General features: G+C 55.0%; 5 protein-coding genes across 5 annotated transcripts; 3 read left to right on the top strand and 2 right to left on the bottom strand.

Annotated features, from left to right (window-relative positions):
• Positions 1-2,244: 2,244 nt before the first annotated feature.
• CYM1 (pitrilysin family metalloprotease) lies at positions 2,245-5,314 on the bottom strand (the record flags this gene model as incomplete). The annotated part of the gene is made up of 2 exons (XM_083198031.1): positions 2,245-4,969; positions 5,028-5,314. The coding sequence occupies 2 exons, from the start codon at positions 5,312-5,314 to the stop codon at positions 2,245-2,247; spliced, it is 3,012 nt and encodes a 1,003-aa protein (XP_083045766.1).
• A 776-nt stretch (positions 5,315-6,090) lies between these two features.
• Positions 6,091-7,715, top strand: ACO1O0_008666 (myosin-like coiled-coil protein-domain-containing protein; the record flags this gene model as incomplete). Its single annotated transcript, XM_083198030.1, has 5 exons — positions 6,091-6,310; positions 6,402-6,673; positions 6,733-6,881; positions 6,933-7,176; positions 7,227-7,715. 5 exons carry the CDS (start codon positions 6,091-6,093, stop codon positions 7,713-7,715), a joined length of 1,374 nt encoding a protein of 457 aa, XP_083045765.1.
• Positions 7,716-8,373: 658 nt separating this feature from the next.
• STE24 (zinc metalloprotease) lies at positions 8,374-9,895 on the top strand (the record flags this gene model as incomplete). The annotated part of the gene is made up of 3 exons (XM_083198029.1): positions 8,374-8,388; positions 8,472-9,401; positions 9,461-9,895. 3 exons carry the CDS (start codon positions 8,374-8,376, stop codon positions 9,893-9,895), a joined length of 1,380 nt encoding a protein of 459 aa, XP_083045764.1.
• Positions 9,896-10,232: 337 nt separating this feature from the next.
• On the bottom strand, positions 10,233-13,820 carry ACO1O0_008664 (Metalloenzyme, LuxS/M16 peptidase-like protein; the record flags this gene model as incomplete). Its single annotated transcript, XM_083198028.1, has 4 exons — positions 10,233-10,415; positions 10,472-12,686; positions 12,747-13,520; positions 13,693-13,820. The coding sequence occupies 4 exons, from the start codon at positions 13,818-13,820 to the stop codon at positions 10,233-10,235; spliced, it is 3,300 nt and encodes a 1,099-aa protein (XP_083045763.1).
• An 886-nt stretch (positions 13,821-14,706) lies between these two features.
• On the top strand, positions 14,707-17,491 carry YTM1_1 (uncharacterized protein; the record flags this gene model as incomplete). Its single annotated transcript, XM_083198027.1, has 5 exons — positions 14,707-14,856; positions 14,909-15,227; positions 15,284-15,466; positions 15,515-16,706; positions 16,765-17,491. 5 exons carry the CDS (start codon positions 14,707-14,709, stop codon positions 17,489-17,491), a joined length of 2,571 nt encoding a protein of 856 aa, XP_083045762.1.
• Between the last annotated feature and the right edge of the window lie 1,328 nt (positions 17,492-18,819).

The following is an 18,819-nucleotide window of genomic DNA, read 5'->3' as shown; positions in this document are numbered from 1 at the left end:
GACGACCAAAGGCTGTCGGTTGGGGTTCTGAAGGAGCTCTGCAGAGGGGAAGAGTTAGCCAACACTCGTTAGGTAGCTTATCGCAAGTCGAAGAGGCCTCCTAGGTAGCGCCGGCGACAATGTGGCCGGGACAAAGTGATTTCTTGTGCCCGAGCCGCTGAGCTATTTCCCACTCACCTGGTCTAGGATGCCAGAGCAAATGACGTGCCTGGGTTGGGCACGGGGCGATGGGGTCAGCGTGGTAGCTGAGGGGGCCAAAGTGCGGTTAACTCGGGACGAGTAGGTGTTGTTGTTACTGTTGTTGACGAGAGGTCGTAGTGCAACAAGTAGGTGTTGTTGTGTGACGGAGACAAAAGTTGGAGGGGGGAGCTACTTTTGATTTTATCTGTTCCCGCGAAGATGTAAAGCGTGCATTGGTGCTGAGACGGCTTCCCATTGGTCCAATGTTGCCAGACAGTGGGCGACGGGCCCCAGCGGCGGCGGGATCAGCCACTAAAGTTCCCCACACGGCCACACAAAATTTTGCCATTGCAAATTCTCCCCTCCACTCACTCCCAATGCGCGTCTGTCCCCCTGGACACCAGCACAAGCTGCACAACCTCCAAGCCTCCAAGCCACACACAGCTTGTTGATGACGCCCATCAACCTCCTGTTATGTACTGCTCCTATAATTATACGTATCAAGCTACCTGCCATTTACTCTGGCACCGTAACCAGGCAACCTGCCAGCCGCCGGGAAGAACAGGACAGCCGCAGCTGGGGCCCACGAAGAATACTACTAGTACTATCCGTAGGTGGTAATTAGTACCTACGGGTACGGAGTACTCGAGTCTTCGATCAGCCTCTCCCTCCCGTTGCTCCATCCGTGTGTCCACCCACCATACCCGCCCGGCTGACTGCCCATGAGAACTAAAAAGAACTCATACTCATCGGACAGTCAGACCGCAACTCTGTGCATCTACATACATAGTAGTACTCTGCGGTTGCTCCTGCATGCATGCGGGCGCCCAACAAACGGCCCAATCAGCCAGACTCCGCTGTGTTTCTTGTTCCTGAAGGCCTCCCGTCTTCTCCTGGGGGAGCCACACTCTAGCGTCCCGGCTCACGAGTTACCTGCAATGTGATATAGAGTAATGCTACGTACCTACTCAGCCCCTCGGCAGATCTGTCGGATTCGCCCGCTGCTTTTAGCATGTATTTACTATTATTTAAATGGGCTTTCGAAGGGGCTCGACCACGTCACCACTTTATTCGCTACGAGTACTCGCTGATGGCTGCCATGCAGTGACAACCTGACGGTTGATCCCGCTGGTCTCGACTCGATGCCGATTCCCGTCCCTCGCCTTGTGAGTGTCTCGCAGGTTTGGTAATACTCGAGACACACATCGACAACGAGAGTTATTTTGTTCACGGAAAATCGAGCCGGCACTGCTCATCCATGGCTCACCCATGTCCAGACGGCCCCCGTTAATACGCACATACTACCTATCCGTACGAAGTAGTAATACATCATAGTACACGCCCGGTGTTGCAGACTTGCACACTTGTGGTCGTCCCATTCAGAGCCCCATACATTTGTGGCTACAGTGACGTATGCGGGGCAATTTTTCTCTCTCTTGGATTCTTCTTGGCTAGCCAGCCCAATGGTTGGTCACAGTCTCACAGAGTCAGATCCCGCGCAATCGATCATTCATTTCCACGCCGCCCGTCGTGTCAATGTCTCAGCCTCCATGTCTCACATGAGCCCCACAGTCAACCTCAACTGGGTGCAAATTGCTATGCATGTCCTCTGCTCTTTAGTCCGGTAATCCAACGCTCAAGGAAGTTCCGGCTCTGAGAGAGCGAGCGCCACGTCGCCATGCCTACCCCGTCTCCTCCCTCTGGCCATGGCCCATCCCCGTCCGCTTGGTGCCTGACAGCTCCGCAGCCAGACAAGGAAGGTTTGGGAACAGAGTTGAGAGATGTGGTGGGCAGCTTGGTGGTCTGTTTTGCTCTTGCGTTTCGCTGTGGTCTTCATGCCATGGTAGTAAAAAGGGCAGGAAGACGTATCGTATCTGAACGCGTTGATGCGGGGGAACATTCACTCGGTCTGACTCGCCAGCCGTCCATGCCGTACCTATTTTCTTGTGAGTAGAGTCTCCGCGATCTATCCGTCATCTATATACAGCCATATTATCATATAGTACAAACCATCCCTCGTGTAATATCACCCCATGTCCTTCTGTTGTACAGCAGTCAGTAGCTCTATTCGCCCTTGACATTCATATCCCGGATCGTCCACTTGTCATCCACCCACGCCTGCTTCTCTCCCAGGAACGCCGTGCGCTCCTCGCCCTTCTCCATCGTCTCAACCAGGTACTTCTGTGCCACCTCCTTGACTTGTGCCTTGGTCACATCCAGCAGCTGTTCCCTCTTCTTCTGCTTCATCTCTTCCGTGATGCCCGACAGGAACTTGCCCATGCCCTCCTGGTTGACCGCCTTGGGCGCATCCACGCTCTGGAACACGGAAATCTTGGCTTCCTCAAGGTCCCGGTCAGTCCACTCTCGATCCGTCGCCCAGCGTCCAGCGTTACGCATGATGCCCAAGGTGTTCTGCGGGTTAGGATCACGGTACGAGTAGAATCCAAAGAGACCATCCAGGGCGCGCGAGTAGGCACCACCTCCGTACGCTCCGCCCTTCTCACGGATTTCGTGGTGCAGGTGCTTGTGTGTCAGAAGCTGGGACAGAATCTGTAGCGGCGCCCCCTCCGGAGAGGTATAAGATGTCGTCGCCACAGACAGGCCGCCATAGTAGACTTGGTACGGCAGGGGGAAGAATGTCTTGCTGTCCTTCGGCAGTGGCTGTGGCACCAGGTTCTTTGGTGCCGTGACGCCCTGTGGAAGCCCGCCCATGAACTGTTGCAGAGACGCAGCATTATCTTGTGCGCTCTCAGATCCGCACGTGATGGCGGTACGCATGTTACCGCCCGCCAATGCGAAGCTCTGAATTTTCTTCAGCTTCCCAATCACGTCCTCCAGGGTATCTGACTCTGGCCGGCTGGCCAACGACGTGATAAGCTTCACCTGTGACAGCCCACCTACTTGCTGCCGTAGCCATGCACTCCGCGTCAGACCAGACTCGGCGTAGCCCATCGCGAAACGATGTCCAGACGACGCAATGTCGTTCACAATACCGTCGGAAGAGGCCTGCAGCAGTTGGCGGATTCGGAGAGCAGCCTCCGGGCTGTCAAAGTTGGTCTCCAGCACCAGCTTCCTCAACAAGTCGTACATGGCCGGAACATTGCGATCCAGAGCCATGCCGGTGAAAATGATACCCTCGCTCGACTGCTGGAAGTCAGTCGGTGAAGGGGTCGAGTGGTACCCTACTGAGACTCCGCCTGTCTTCAGCTTGATGAGGTCCTCCAGCTGCTCCATAGTCATGTCCTTTGTCCCGAGGCGCATAATACTATCGGTGAAGACAGGAATCAACTCCCGGAGGTCATCGGGGAGACCCTCCAGTGTGTTTATGGCCCGGAAGTAGGTGAGCCCATTGGTCGGCGCTTCGTGCCACTGCACAGGGACGCCGCCGACCTTCTCGTCACGAATGACCACCGGTTCCTTGGATCTCGGAATGTCCTTGACGTGAACTGTCGGAAGGCAGCTCAGGTCTTCGGTGTTCGTCTTGTTCTGCTCCACTAGAAGGTCTTGCTCCTGCTTCTCAAAGATTTCTCGGGCCTTGTCCTCGCCACCAGCCTTTTCCGTTGCCTCCTTGATCATGGTCGACAAGCGTTGCTGTTCCTCGGCGACAAGTTCCTCGCCATACGTAGTGGAAGGGGCCATGGTAAAGGTCAGGGTATTGTCGTTCAAGAGATACTTATCAATGAGGCCCTCCAAGTAGTTGCCTTCGGCGAGCTTCTCCTGGAACCGGGTAAGAGTATCATTCCAAGCCAGTGAGTCGAACGGATCGACGCCATTGAACCACTTAGGCTTGAGTCGGTTGAGCATAGAAAATCCAAAATTGGCCGTCTTGTGCTTCAGAGAGAGCTCTAGCTGGTGCAGCGAGCCGTCGATCTTGGTCTTGTCAAATCCCTTGTCCCGGGCCTCACGCAGGATCTCCTGCACCCTGGCCTTGAGCTTGGGTACGTCCGCCTCTTGCACTCCAGTAAGGCCAATCGAAAAGATGCCACGCTTCGCTGAGCTATCATATCCAGCGTTCGGGCTCCAGTCGGCGCCCATGCCGGTTTCAACCAGTCCTCGGTATAAAGGCGACCCGTACCCGTCCATGAGAAGGGTGGAGAGGAGAGCAATCGAGAAAGATTCAAGCACATCCGCTGTATCCCCAGTCACCCAAGAAATAGACGTCTTGTACTGCCGGTCGGCATCCACCAGAGGATCCAACGGTCCGTAAAGGGTGACCTCCCTCGGCCCATCTAGCTCCATTGGCTCGTGAACCTTTCGGTCTATAGCGATTTTGTCAAAGGCTCGTAGTCGGGCATCAACTTCCTGCAAATGATCGACGAGCGGCATATCTCCATACGTAAACACCTTGGCGTTGCTCGGGTGGTAATGCTCGGCGTGGAATGCTCTCAGCTGCTCGTACGTAAGGTCGGTGATCTTCTGAGGATCGCCCCCAGAGTTGTTGATGTCGGGGAAGATCTGGTCCTGGAAGCGGATATAATAGAGATATCCCGCATCCGACATTTGTCCCTTCATCTCGTTGTATACAACGCCTTTGAAAACCAGCTTCTTTCCCTCCTTGTCCTCCGCCAGCGGGTTCTCGGGGCCGATTCGCCAGCCTTCTTGAGTGAAATCGGACTGCTTGAGCAGCGGATGCAATGTGGAGTCGAGATAGACAGACATCAAATTCTTGAAGTCTTGAGCATTTGTAGTCGCGAAGGGATAGAAGGTGTGGTCCGAGGCCGTGAAGGCGTTCATAAAATTAGACAAGGTTCGCGGCAGCATCTTGAAGAAGGGGTCCCGGATGGGGTATCTGTATCATCTGTCAGCCTTATGCCGTTAACAACGTATAGTCCTATAGCTCCACATACTTCTCGCTGCCGCAGAGCGTCGTGTGCTCCAGGATGTGAGGAATTCCCGTATCATCCGGGGGGTTCGTCTTGAAGCCAATAGAGAAGACATTGTTGCTATCGTCTCGGGCAATGTGCAGGTAGTCGGCACCGGTCTTGTCGTGTTGCAGGTGCAGGGCGGTCAACTCAAGCTCGGGAACATGCTTGGAGCGCACCAGAGTGAACCCATGGAGTTTCTCCCCGGGCTTAGGGAATTGCGACAGATCCGTCACGGCCTTGCGGGCCGCGTTGGCAGCGTTGCGCAACATGACTAGTGGATCGAAAGAATGAGAGCTGTAGATACCATGGACAGGGAACAACAGAGAAACGAAATCAAAACCACCGAGGCAAGTAATGAAGGAATTACGCAGCTGAATGGCGGTGCTACGATTTTCGCAAGGTTGCACAAATTGGAGACGCGATGACGCTCGGGTTCCAGAGATTTGATGGCGCCTGCATGAGACCCTGCAAGCCGATGCTTAGTCACGCAACAGTGGGGATGCACCGGCTCCAGTTGAAGCCGTGGCTCCGAGAGTGTTAGTGTAGAATGAGAGCAAAGCCAGCGGCCACAGCAAATGGTCTTAACACGCTAACACCGGCTTTAGCTGGCTGCATCACCGCTGAGAAAACAACCATCTCTTCTTCCAACCCGTTCTCGAAGACGGACCCTATTTCCCAAGCCGTGGCAACCAAGTCGCACGCCGAGGCACGTTACACAATAATCTGTTTGCAGGACTTTACTTTGAATCTTGCGTAAGCGCCCATACTTATCTCCCGAGTCCCAGGTCTGAGGTCATCGCGGTTGTGCACCAAAGAGACCTAACATTTGTGTCATGCTGCAGGTTTCATTCGACGCCATTGTGCCCCGGGGCCACCATCAGACGACCTCGATTGCGCTCAGCGCAGACACGATCCCCGACCCCGGACTCGAGCTCGCCGACTTTCGACGGACGACCTCGTGCTCTGGGTTCGATGCGACACAGTACGCCGTTGATGCCACTGCTCTCGTGACCCAACCCAAGACCCGACCCGCAGCGCTGTCGCGATGCCTTCAAGTCACGTCGAGTCCGCCTTGACCAACGGAAACGGCCACGATGAGTCATCACATTCCGGCTCTACGGTCAGCAAAAAGCCCAATGCCGCCAACAGGGCAGTCAAGCGACCCGGTCCCAAATCGACCGACGAGGCATCACGACTCCTCCATGCCAGGATTTCCCAGCTAGAACAGGATGCCGCAGGCGAGAAGGACCAGGAGATGGAGATTGGTGAGTCTACAGACACGGAACATTGCCGCTGGCCCGCAATGCATTTGAGCCCACGTCTTGCTGGGATTCTAACACTCGTTCCTTGGTACAGAGCGCGAGGTGAAACGAGCAAACCGTGATCTGATGCAGCAAGTATCAAAAATGGAAAGCATGCAGAAGATCGACTACCTGACGAAGCGATCGAGCGAACTTCTCGCCGATATGCGAAGGTTAGAGAAGGAAAACCAGAAGAACAAACGACGCGGAGACACCCTTCAGAAGGAGCGAGATAACAGCCGCACCGAACTCAGCAAAACTGTTGGCCTCAAAGAGAAACTAGAGAAGCTATGTCGGGAACTCCAACGGGATAACAACAAGATGAAGGTTGGTGAGCACCGGACGGGCTACTCCAGAGAGACGGGACTAATACCAGTCTCCTACAGAACGAAAACAAGGAACTCCAGACAACGCAAAAACGCAACAACTCGGCATGGGATGAAAAGTACGCGACAGTGCTCTCAAAGTTGGAAGGCTATCAAGAAGACAAAGACACGCCAAAGAAGCAGGTGGTGGACATGAGTAAAGACGAGCTGTGAGCACATTAGCAGTGGTACATCGAAGACGTGCAGCTAACATGTGTCAGGTTCAAATCTCGCTTCAAGTCATTCATTGATCAGTACGAGCTACGAGAGCTACACTTTCACTCTCTGATGCGGACCAAGGAGCTGGAAGTCCAGTATCACATGGCGCGCTACGAGCGTGAGAAGAAGAACGCCGAGGGAGAGTCAACCAAAGCTCGCCAACTTCAAAGTCAGGTTCAAGCATTTACCAAGACTGAGACAGAGCTGAGAAACCAACTCAACGTCTACGTAGACAAGTTCAAACAGGTATGTCATCAGACGTGCGAGCTCCACGGTTCTGACTAATGCCACAGCAGGTTGAGGACACACTCAACAACAGCAACGACCTATTCTTGTCCTTCCGCAAAGAGATGGAGGACATGTCGAAGAAGGGCAAGCGTCTGGAGAAGGAGAATGAAGGGCTCAAGAGGCAAAAGGAGGCCACGGCAGCCAACATCATCCGGATGGCAGAAGAGCGCCAAGAATTCAAGAAGAGGAGCGAGGCAGCAGAGAAGAAGACAGAGAAGCTGATGAGCATCATACAGGCGATGCAGCAGCAGGGCAGGGGGGTTCCACCGAGTATGGCGAGCACCCTGGACAGCTGCTTCTCAGACAGTCACGGTGGAGGCGAGGGTGACGAGGAGAGTGAGTACTCCGAGGAAGGCGAAGAAGAGGATATGAGCGAGTTCGACGAGGACGAGGATACCGAGGAAGATGCCCAGCCCGCCGAGTCAAGCGCTCCTGTTACATACGGTCCGGAACGGCCTCCTCACCAACAAGCCCAGCCGAGCGTCAACGGGCACTAGGCGGCCCAGGGGCTCGAGGTTGAAATTGCGGTGGCCAGGTTGCTCGCGGTGAAGGCGGGCACCCTGGACAACAACGGCACTGAGGTGGATTGCCATCTGCCTGATTCTCTAGTGGACTTTGGAAAAGCGGAAGCTGTGGCAACATACATCGTCGTGGAGTGGCTGCCAAAGAACGTCCCGCGGTTCGGCGACATGCCTTATGATGATAAACTTCAGCTGGCGAAATGTGCCGTCCAAGCAGCTCTGAGTGTCTTGTAAATTCCACGGTCAGCGTCAGCATTCTGCAACCTTGGCGGCCACAAACATTCGCGGACAGTGCGTGCTAGTTATTTGTTGGAACTTGCTGTTGCATCATCTTCGCGTCTCGTGTATTTGAATTGAAGCAAGGGGGCGAAGAAACCAATACAAACAATCATCAAATTCCGATCTTTTATGAGGTGAAGCATATGAATATTTAGCTCAATTATGTGCCAGGGGCGTGATGCGAGGTGAGGAGAGATCGGCTCAGCCCCGGATGGCGCTACGTAATCTGATGGATGCGACCTTGGGAGCTGAGCCTACTGCCGTTGGGGACACCTAGCGCCAACTCCACGCCAACCCAACTCCTCCACCATCACTATCGCCAACGTAAGTCCAGGGAAGTGTCAAGCCGCCCACCATGGACTTTCTTCAGGTAAGCAACCAGCTAGAAAATGGCATTTATGCGATTCCTCTCCAATAGACTCTCTTGCTGACACATTTGCGCGCCCTCTCCAGCGCCTGGCGCGGTTCCTCGACCGCCCGCTCTTCCCATGGAAGAAGCTCATCATGGGCTTTTCGGTCGGCCACTACCTCTTCGAGTCGTTCCTCACCCTGCGTCAGTATCGCGTCCTCCAGCGCCCCAATCCGCCTGCCGTCCTCGCCAAGGAGGTGACCCCCGAAACCTTTGCCAAGTCGCAGGCCTACGGCCGCGCCAAGGCCAAGTTCCAGGTCCTCGATGGTCTCTGGGAGCAGCTCCAGAACCTCGCCTTCATCCACTTCGACGTCCTCCCTAAGCTCTGGTCCTTCACCGGCGATCTTCTACTGCGCTGGGCACCCGCTCGCTTCACCGGCGAGATTAGCCACTCCATAGTCTTCGTCCTCAGTTTCCTCGTCGTCCAGCAGGTCCTAAATCTCCCCGCGCGCATCTACTACACCTTTGTCCTCGAGGACAAGTACGGTTTCAACAAGCAGAACCCTAAGCTATTCTTCAGCGACATTATCAAGACCAATGCCGTCACCGCCGTCCTCCTGCCCCCGATCCTCGCCGGTTTCCTCAAGATCATCCAGAAGACTGGCAACCAGTTTTTCTTCTATCTCTGGGTCTTTACCGCCGGTCTCCAGATCTTCATGACGGCTGCGTACCCGACCTTTATCCTGCCCCTCTTCAACAAGCTGTCGCCGCTGCCCGAGGGCGAGCTCAAGTCCAAGGTTGACGATCTGGCCGCCAGCCTCAAGTTCCCCCTGCACGAGCTCTTTGTCATTGACGGCAGCAAGCGCAGCGCCCACTCCAATGCATATTTCTTTGGTCTCCCCTGGAAGAAGCACATTGTGCTCTACGATACTCTGATTGAGGGTAACGAGCCCGACGAGGTCAAGGCTGTTCTAGGCCACGAGCTCGGCCACTGGAAGCTTGGCCACACGACTCGTCTTATGTGCATCTCTCAGGTATGTCATCCCTCTGCAAAGGCAAACTTCTCTGTCCCACACACTAACCCCTGCTACAGGCCCATCTTCTGTATATCTTCACGCTCTTCTCCGTCTTCATCAACAACGCCTCCCTTTACTCGGCCTTCGGCTTCGTCACCGAGCGCCCCATCATCATTGGCTTCCTCCTCTTTAGCGACGCCCTCTCCCCCATGGACACGGTCGTCAAACTGCTCATGAACATCATCACCCGCAAGTACGAGTTCCAGGCCGACAAGTTCGCCATGGACCTCGGCTACGCCACCGACCTCGCCCGCTCCCTGCTCAAGCTGCACACCCAGAACCTCAGCAGCCTCGACGCCGACCCCATCTACGCCAGCTACCACTTCTCGCACCCCCACCTCACCGAGCGCCTCAAGGCTCTCGGCTGGAAGGGAGAGGAGAAGGTTAAGGGCGGCGCGCTGGAGAAGGAGGGCGATGGTGTCGTCAAGGCCTCCGGTCGGGATGAGCTTTAAGGGAGTTGAGTACTTGGTGATTTAAGGCGACGTGTAAGGCCTTACTTTGGATATAGTATCCGCTGTGGTTAGGAGGATTCACTGTGCTAGGATGTAAATCCTAGCTAAGGAGCAGGCCGATGTCCTCTAGAGAATTGAGGTGCACTGTATGATAGATACTCGCAAAAAAAAAAAAAGGATATCCGTCCGTCGAATTCCTGCATATGCAAACTAGGCACTCAAGAGGCCTAAATCTTGGAGTAGCATTCTTGATCCCAAATCCTCCCAGAACCAAGTCTTCCATAAATCTCATAAAGTTCTATGCTAGTCTTTTTATAGCATCCAGCGACTTCACGATCTAGTCATCTGAATCATCAGAATCGTCGCTCCCCTCCGATCCATCCTCAAAATCCTCCTCGTCTTCCTCCTCGTCTTCTTCTTCATCATCGTCGCCCGTCTTGAGCCCGTAGTCGTCGTGGAAATAGCTAAGCTCACGCGTCTGTACCTCGTATCCCAAGTTCTTGAACGCCGTCTCCAAGCCCTGCTACATTGTCAGTAAAAAGAAGTACACTCGAAATGGAGAGGCAGGTTACATACCTCTTGCATCAACTTAGCACATGTAATGACAACATTGCTCTTGCCCGGCTCAAAGCACGGCAGAATCATGTCCGTCATGATGGCCTTGATCTCATCGATGGTGACGTCGCGGACGCGGCGCAAAATCTGCTTGCTCCAGTCACGCGGCAGGTCACGGATGACGGCCTGCACAAAGTTCTGCTGCGCGGCGCTGGGCATGGTGGACTGCTCGTCCGCGAACATGGTGACGATCTGGCTGATGGTGCCCTCAAGGAGGTGCTTGTCCACCTCGACATCGCCGTTGGCAATCTTGCGGATGGCGTCGCGGGAGGCGAGGATGGCCTTGGAGGCATCGGGTGATCGGTAAACTCGGTACGAAAGTGCGCCTGAGTCGACGTTTCGGGAGAAGAAGGAGCCGTAGGCGTAGCCAGCACCGCGGACGGCGTTCCACAGGGGACCCTCGACAGTCTCGAGGTAGCCGATCGAGACCATCATAGCGGGAAGTCTGGGGTCCGAGAAGGAAGAGAGGCCTGGAGCAGTGCTTACGGTAAAGGAGCTCTCAAGGGTGGTCATAGGAACAATGACAACTCCAACAGACCCTGGGTTCTTGCCCTCTTCATTCAGCAGAGTAGCGGGCTTCACAATGGGGATCATCTCCTCCTTGGCAGTAAGGGACTCGGAGAGAACGTCCCAGGCCTTGAGTGGCTCGGGGAGGGCCTGAAGACTGGCTGTGACCAGGAATCGCATGTTCTCAAACTTGAAGAGCGAAGAGCGGAGGTCGTTGAACCAACCAATAACCTTTTCGGGCTCCTTTTCCAGGAGCTTCTTGAGGCGCTTCAGGTACACAGCCTTGACCAATGTCCGCTTAGCAACAGCCATGGACGAACGCTCAAGATGGATGGCAGCATCGACTTCGCCTGCCATGCCGCGACCGTCGCGCTTCGCCTCGGGGATATCAGCCAAGGCCTTTGTGATGGCCGCCTTGAGGCGCTGGGGATCGAAAATCGAGTCAAACGCCATAGTTCGGAGCCACTCAATGGCGGCGGTGTACTTTTGTGGTTCGACGGACAGGCTCACCATGATGCTATCCGCATCTCCCAAGTGGCGAGCAGAACTGAGGCCATAGCTGACGGTGTCCCGCTCCAGTTCCATGACAACCTGCTCAAAGTTGACAATCTCTCCGTCTCTCTTGATATGAGTGTTGAAGAAGTTGTCGGTGAAGATGGGCATGAGTGGCTTCAGCTCGACAGGGACCTGAGAGGTTCCAATGTGTGCGGTGATATGCACAAAGTTGCTGGGAACATCCTCAAACTGGATGAATAGAGGCAGCTCGCCTGCAGGTGAAGCATCGAGCAGCTTCTGGGCAGATCCATCACCAAGTCCGAGAGACCTGGCGTAGCCGGCACGAGCAGTGTCGGACTCGATGAAGTGGATGGATTCCGTCCCTGGCACGCTCCAGCGGTCCAACACCGAAGCTGGGATAGGCTCATCATTCTTCTTCTTGGCCGCCTCTAGCCTCTCTTGGAGTTTCTTCAGCCCTTCGGGGCCCAGCTCCTCCTTGCGCTTGGCTATGCGGGTCTCTTCATCAGTCTTCAACTTGGTGGCAAGCTCAAGCGAAGGCTTTCCAAGGATAGAAACATGGTGGGCGTCGGCCATCCACTTGCTCAAGAAGGCACGCCATTGCTCGTCAGTCCAGTCCTCCAACAAATCGTACTCTTTCAAGCTCTCCAGCTCCCTCAGCGTTGATCCGTCCCGCTTGCCAAAGAGGTAATCGGTGATGATGTTGGTGGCGTAGAAAGACTCCGAGACCTCGGCGTGGAACTTGATTCTGCGCTTCTCACGGAGAATGCACTCTCTCATATACTTCATGTCGAGGGGCTTCGAAGAAACCTCTTTCAGGAGCTCGAACAGTCGCTTCTCCACGAACTCGAGCTTTTCGGTAGCAACACCCGTCGGCTGCAGCCAGATGACGGTGCTGGGCCGAGCATCCCACCAATACGAAACCGAACTGGCCAGTTCCTCGCGCTCGACCATAACGTTCTCCAAGATCGATACGGAAGAGCCGCAAAGGTACGTGAGAAGAATGCTCAACGCCGATGTGGCAATGATATCTGTGCAGTCAGGACCAAAGAAGCCGACGAGGATTTCGCCCACTGATTCGTCCTCCTCAGGAAAATCAGCCGTGGTAAGCACAGTCTCTTTGAGAGCCGGAGCCTGAGCGGAGTCCACCCAAGGCCTTTGGGGTTAAAGTTAGTAACGTACCAAGGGAAAAAGAGAAGGGATTTTCAGATCTCACCGTTTGAATGGAGAATCCAGCGGCGGAATGTCATCCTTGATGCTCTCTTCGAACTCATCAAGGATTTCGAGCAGGTTTTCATGGTTGGCCTCTCCAACAATGACGAGGCAGAGGTTGCGCGGCTGGTACATGTCACGGTGAAACTGCCTGATGCGCTCTGGCGTTAAGACACGCAGAGCTTCCGTCATACCTCCAGTCTCGTAGCGAAAGCCGACGTTCTCGGGGTACAGAATGCGGCGAGCCTTGAGGTCCATAATCTCGGCGCTCTGGAATTGGACAGCTTGCATCTCGGAGTAGACAACACCGGCATCGTTTCCCTCACCATCGACATGCCAGACCTCAGTGACAATGCCCTCGTCGGTGATGGTAGGCAGAATGATGTGTTCCAGGTAGAGGGGCAGGATCTGGGCAAAGCCGTCCCAGCCAGCAGTGTCAATGGTGTAGGCTGTGTGGTCTGTGGCGGTCCAAGCATTGGTTGTCGAGTAGGCCCGCGAGGCAAGCTTGTCTAGGAGGCCCTTGTACTGGTAGCTCTTGGAGCCCATGAAGACAAGGTGCTCCAGGGTATGAGGGGCTCCCGAATCGTCAAAGATCTCGGTGGCTAGAGTGAAGTAGCCGTTGATCTTGGGGCCCTTGCGGTCGGCAACGACCACCTGCATTCCGCTGCGTTCAGAGACATATTGAGTGATTGTGCATGGCGCATATTCAGTCTTGAAGCTCTGGACCTGGCGGAAGCCAGACTTGGCCTTGGCGGCAGGCATGGCTGTCCAAAGAGAACTGGGGGCAGCGTCAGCAGGTAGTCGTCGTGTACAAATCAAATAAAAATATAGCAAAGAAATCACTGAGTGAACAGTCGAAGAAAATATTCTACGATGGTGAAGTTGTGGTAGCCTGGGGTAACGCCAAGGTACTCGGAACGGACATGTGAGTGTGGAAAAAAAAAACCAACCGCAGCGAAGACGGTATGAAAACCTTCCACTCCAAGTCCCGACGAGGGAGAAGCTGATATGAAGCCAAGGCAATCAGAGCAACTTCCATGGCCACGCCCAAGCTCAGGGCACCCTTCCCTTGAGCCATGGTGCCAGAGGCAACGGGGGTCTTGATGCCGACCCCGCCGCGATGGGCAAAGGATACTGAGCGCGGGGCAGCAAACAGAGATGCGCAGAGAGATGGGCACGGAGATGGGCGCCTGTGAAACCAAGACAGGATGGGAGCATTATGGGGCCCGAGGAGAGAATCTGGAGACCGAGAGAAATTGTAAGACTCACCGAACGAAACTGTATGAGGGATGCTGCCTTATTGGACGAGGCAATCGGGCATAAGCAGTCAAACAGATGGAGTCGTGAAGGTGGTGAGGCGTCTCGAGGGCAGATGGTGGGACACGTACCGATGCCCCGCTATCTAAGCAGATTGTACCTACTGGGCCACAGGAAAGACGGTCAACGGAGAAAAAAAGACGTGGTTCTTCTTGTCAGACCTGTGCTTTGGAGGAAGGAAAACAATACTAAGGAAAGCTGAAACGCTTTAGCCTGGGAAATCCCAAAGCTGAGAGCTCGGTCGGAGTGGTGTCGAGAGAGCGGCAGTACATTGAGGCGAGGCGGCTACGTGGGACAATGGCGCCTGCCTGAAGTCACACCTAGATCCGAGAGTCGTAGCTTTGATTGGCCACAATGCCCAGCTCGGACCCACTCTGTCGCCAGCTGGCCGCAATGGTCATGGACGGCTTCTCGTCGGCTTCTTGACAGCTTCTTGGACCTACCACGAGCATCCCCAACCCCCAACGCCTTGAGAGCCAACTCCCACTGCTGCAAAGCTACGACTGCGCCATGGTACCCTGATTCTGCTGGGGCATTATTATACCTCGCCCTCGAAACCTAAATACCCCCGTCTACAACACAACTCGTCCCCGAATGCGTCAAAGCCACCCTAGCATTCCGACATAACCTTGCAAGCCATGACCACCATGTCGGAGTCGCGGCAGCTGAGCGATGCTATAGTTGCTTTTGCCCTCGAGGGGAAGTTCCCAGACGACGTTTCATCCCTGCCCCCCGTCTCACAGATAGACCTGGGACCTGCAATTGAAGCACTGGGGAAGGGCAGGGCGGAGCTGGAGGTAGGCCGATCCTGTCTCCCAACATCGCGCAACGTCTCACCGAGCATGGCAGGCCGAAATCCACACAATCAATGAAGACACAAGGGAGGAAGTGAGCTCCTGGGAGAAGAATGCCAAGAGCCTACAAGACGACATCATCCGATCCAAAGCCATCGCGAACGACATTATCCGCCAGTCTGAGGCTCCAGAGACTTCGGGAGAGGCTATCCAGGATGCGGAGGAGAAGGCGGATTTTCTGAACCGCGAGGTCCAGTACACCCAGCAGCTTTATGGCGTTCTCAAAGGGATCCGACATGTGAACCAGCTACTCGGTGAGGTTGAAAAGGCAAGCCAGGAGCGTCGGATTCTAGACTCATTACGGATGTTGGAGAGTAAGTCTAGGCTTTTTAAACCTGAATTTCTGTCTTTTCGTAGAGCTGACATCAAGGAGAATCCTGGGCGGCAATCGACGAGCTGGGCGTGAGCAGGACATGCCGAGTCATGAGGCTACTGGACATAAGAGCCTTCGAGCTCAAATCAGACGTACACGCCGTTTTTGATAGAATATGGAAGGAGCTTATTCAGGTCGACATTGGCGCTGGCCAGGTCGCTATTTATGACACCCTGAAAGGTGAGTCCATGATGACAGAATCTACTAGCAGTTGCTAATGCTCCCAAGATGACAGGATGAATCTGGATGACGCCGTCATTGGTCTCAAGGCCTACAAGGAAGTGGACGAGCGCATGGAACAGTTTTGGCGAAACCTAGATGCCGCTCTTGTCTCCCCTCGCATGGACACGAAAGCTACCTCATTGCCTAGAATTCAAGCCTCCGGCCATGTACTGGAGCTGGATGGGAGATCGGACAAGTCAGTGGGAGCACTACTCTCTGATCTTGAGAAGATTTTTGCCCTTGTTGCGACCAAACTGCCTGCCGACCTCCTCCATTCGTTGTGTGGCTTCATGATGGTTGACATGGTACCAAGACTAATCCAGAACTGGCTAAGCCCCGCCGTTCCGCCGTCGCTGAAAGATATACCAGAGTTTGAAGCTATGGTTGAAGACTCGAGGAGGTTTTGCGCGGCGTTGCAAGAACAGGGGTACACTGGGTTCGACGAGCTTCAGCTATGGGTGGACAATGCACCGACGATTTGGCTTGGCAAGTGTAGGGAAACATCTCTTGATGCCATCCGCAAAAGACTCGCCAATGGTATTGGAAAATCGAAAGAGGTGGAGAAAGTTGAGAAGCATATGGTGTCCCTGTCGGAGGGCAAAGAGCTTGCAACCACAGGCGCGGGGGCCACCGCCGAGACGAATGATTGGGGTGACGATTGGGGCGATGCGTGGGGCGATGACGATGGCCAGGCCAACAATGACCCGAAGCCCCATGAGATCGAGAAGGGGGAGAAGGGTGCTCATGCTAACCCCGAAGATGATGGGGTGGACGCCTGGGGCTGGGATGATGATGAGGGTGGGAAACCTGCCGAAGAGCCAGAACAGCCCTCAGGCGCCAACGATGACGACGTGGACGAGAGTGCCGATGCATGGGGCTGGGGAGACGACGATGCGACTGCCGAGCCCGAACCTCAGCCGACCCCTAAGGGCCCGTCGAAAGCCACCAGAAACAAAGGTCAGCAGGAGACTCGGGAGCTTGTTCTCAAGGAGACGTATCACATATCATCCATGCCTGAGCCTGTGCTCGAGCTCATCTTTGCTATACTGGAAGATGCCGTAGCCTTGACCAAGGGCGCGGCGGAGCACGGCCCCATTGCTTCAACAGCACCTTGGCTCTTTGACCTGCCGACAGCTGTACTAGCACTATTCCGGGCTATATCACCCCATTACTATGCCCTCGATGGGGGTGGCAACATGTGAGTACCCCAGCTGAGCAGTTCGTTGACTGTTTAATTTAACCCCCCTCCCCTATAGGTTTCTCTACAATGATGCCATGTATCTGGCCGAGAGACTGTCGGAATTTTCTGCAGAATGGAAGCAACGAGAAGATTTGACTCCCGAGGCAAGGAACATGTTACAGCTCGACAATGACATCAAGAGCCTGCAGCACTTTGCCAACCGTAGCTACGCCCAGGAGATGAATGTCCAAAAGACGGTCCTGAGAGACCTAATCGGGGGAACTCAGGGTCTGGCAGGCGCGGACGAGTGGGAAGCGGCCATTGAGTCTGGGTCGGCTCGCATCAGGACCATGGCCGCCATCTGGGAGCCTATCTTGGCACGCTCGGTCTGGTCCCAGGCTGTTGGCTCCCTGGCTGACGCCCTGGCTTCCAAGCTCATCACCGACATCTTGGAGATGTCGTCTATAGGCCAGGACGATGCCTACAGCATTGCTAAGGTCATTGCGACGGCCACGGAGCTTGATGATCTCTTCCTGCCGAGCAAGCTAGCCGGGACGGCCCCGTCTGAGGACGAAGTGCCAACGACGTCGCAGTACGCGCCTAACTGGCTGCGGTTGAAGTATCTTAGCGAGGTACTCCAGAGCAACCTCAACGAGGTCAAATTCCTCTGGCTGGAAAGCGAGCTGAGCCTGTACTTCACGGCCGGCGAGGTGGTGGATCTGATTGAGGCGAGCTTCGAGAGCAACCCCAGGACGAGGGAAGCAATCCGGGAGATTCAAGCCAAGCCGCAGCCGCTGGCATAGATGTTGTTTGATTACAAACATCACTTGGGAATTATACCGATAGATGTCCACTGTCTCAAACGCAGACTCGCCGTCCCGTGTCAAAATGTCTCGTTGACTCACCTTATCGACTCGGATTCACCTCATCACCCAGGCCTGGACCCCTCTCGGAAAGAACGCAAAGGCTAGTCCAGACATTGTCGAACAAGGCCTCGCCGGGCATCAGTCTCGCCCTGCCCACCACGCACTGACCAGCTCCCCCAATGCCAATCACGAGGCGAAGCGTGGCATCCATCCCCCGATACCGGAGGCACAGAGGTGCCCCCATCATCGTGTGTCTCGACGTCGTCTTGCGTAGAGTATCGGGTGACGATAATTCCGGCATGGTCCGGCTGCCTAGATGTCGTGATACCAATGTGCCAGACTAGTAGCTCGATGCTGTGACGATGGCACCGCGTCGGGCAATTGTTTGCCTCTGGCGGGGCACAATGGCAGCTTCCGAGATCTCGATCAACGAAGGCGAATTTCAGTGGTTGGAAGATAAGCTTGAAAGAGAGGATCGGACCAGTGGTTTCTCCCTTGTCTTCCGGTGCATATGCGAATTTGGCTCAGGCCCCAAGCAGTCCGCGACACGTGGCCTAGGAAGAAGCTCGACCCATCTCCCCAGGAGCCAAAAACTTCTTTTGATGATGCGCGTCCCTTGCCTCCTTTTAGGCCAGCCAAGGTGCCTCACCGCCGCCTAGGCTTGGCCCCTCACAAACATCCCATTTGACGCGCGTCATGCCAGCTCAACTAGACTCGTCTGTCCTTCCGGCCCTTGCCGATGATGCAAGCAGCACAAGGACAAATAGCTTAGAACTGGTCACTCTCCTGCCTATCACGTCTTTGCCTCATACACCATCCCGATCCGCCCGGGATTCGCGAGTAGTAGGCATTCGCCGTCTCTCTCCAAAGCTCTGGGTCGGATCACTCCCGTTGCCGGAGGGGAAAAAGAGAGAGGGGAAGGTGGTATGCCATGGCGCGAGCATCGTGTCATGCTGTGTTTCAAGAGACCAAAAAAAAACCGATTCGTGGCGACACAAGCTGGGGGGTGTTATCAATGCCGACAGCTCTTGCCTCTCTCCCGACAACTTGCACGGCATGTAGAGACAGACAGAGAGACCTCGACGATGCGTTTGCCAACCACGACTGTCAAATACGCGCCACATGCCCTGTGGTACGATGCGGACTGCCTCCCCGGCTGCGGCGGTCTCGCCATGTCAAAAGGAAGGAATCGATCACGCAATGCGATCATGCCTCGGCCCAGGAGCTGGTTCCAGGTCGGACGAAGGGCACATGGTGGGTGACAT

The sequence above is a fragment of the Amphichorda felina genome, assembly GCF_050947745.1.
Source record: "Amphichorda felina strain 45539 chromosome Unknown scaffold_9, whole genome shotgun sequence".
Classification (NCBI taxonomy): Eukaryota; Fungi; Ascomycota; class Sordariomycetes; order Hypocreales; family Bionectriaceae; genus Amphichorda; species Amphichorda felina.
This window is presented reverse-complemented; position numbering and strand designations above follow the sequence as displayed.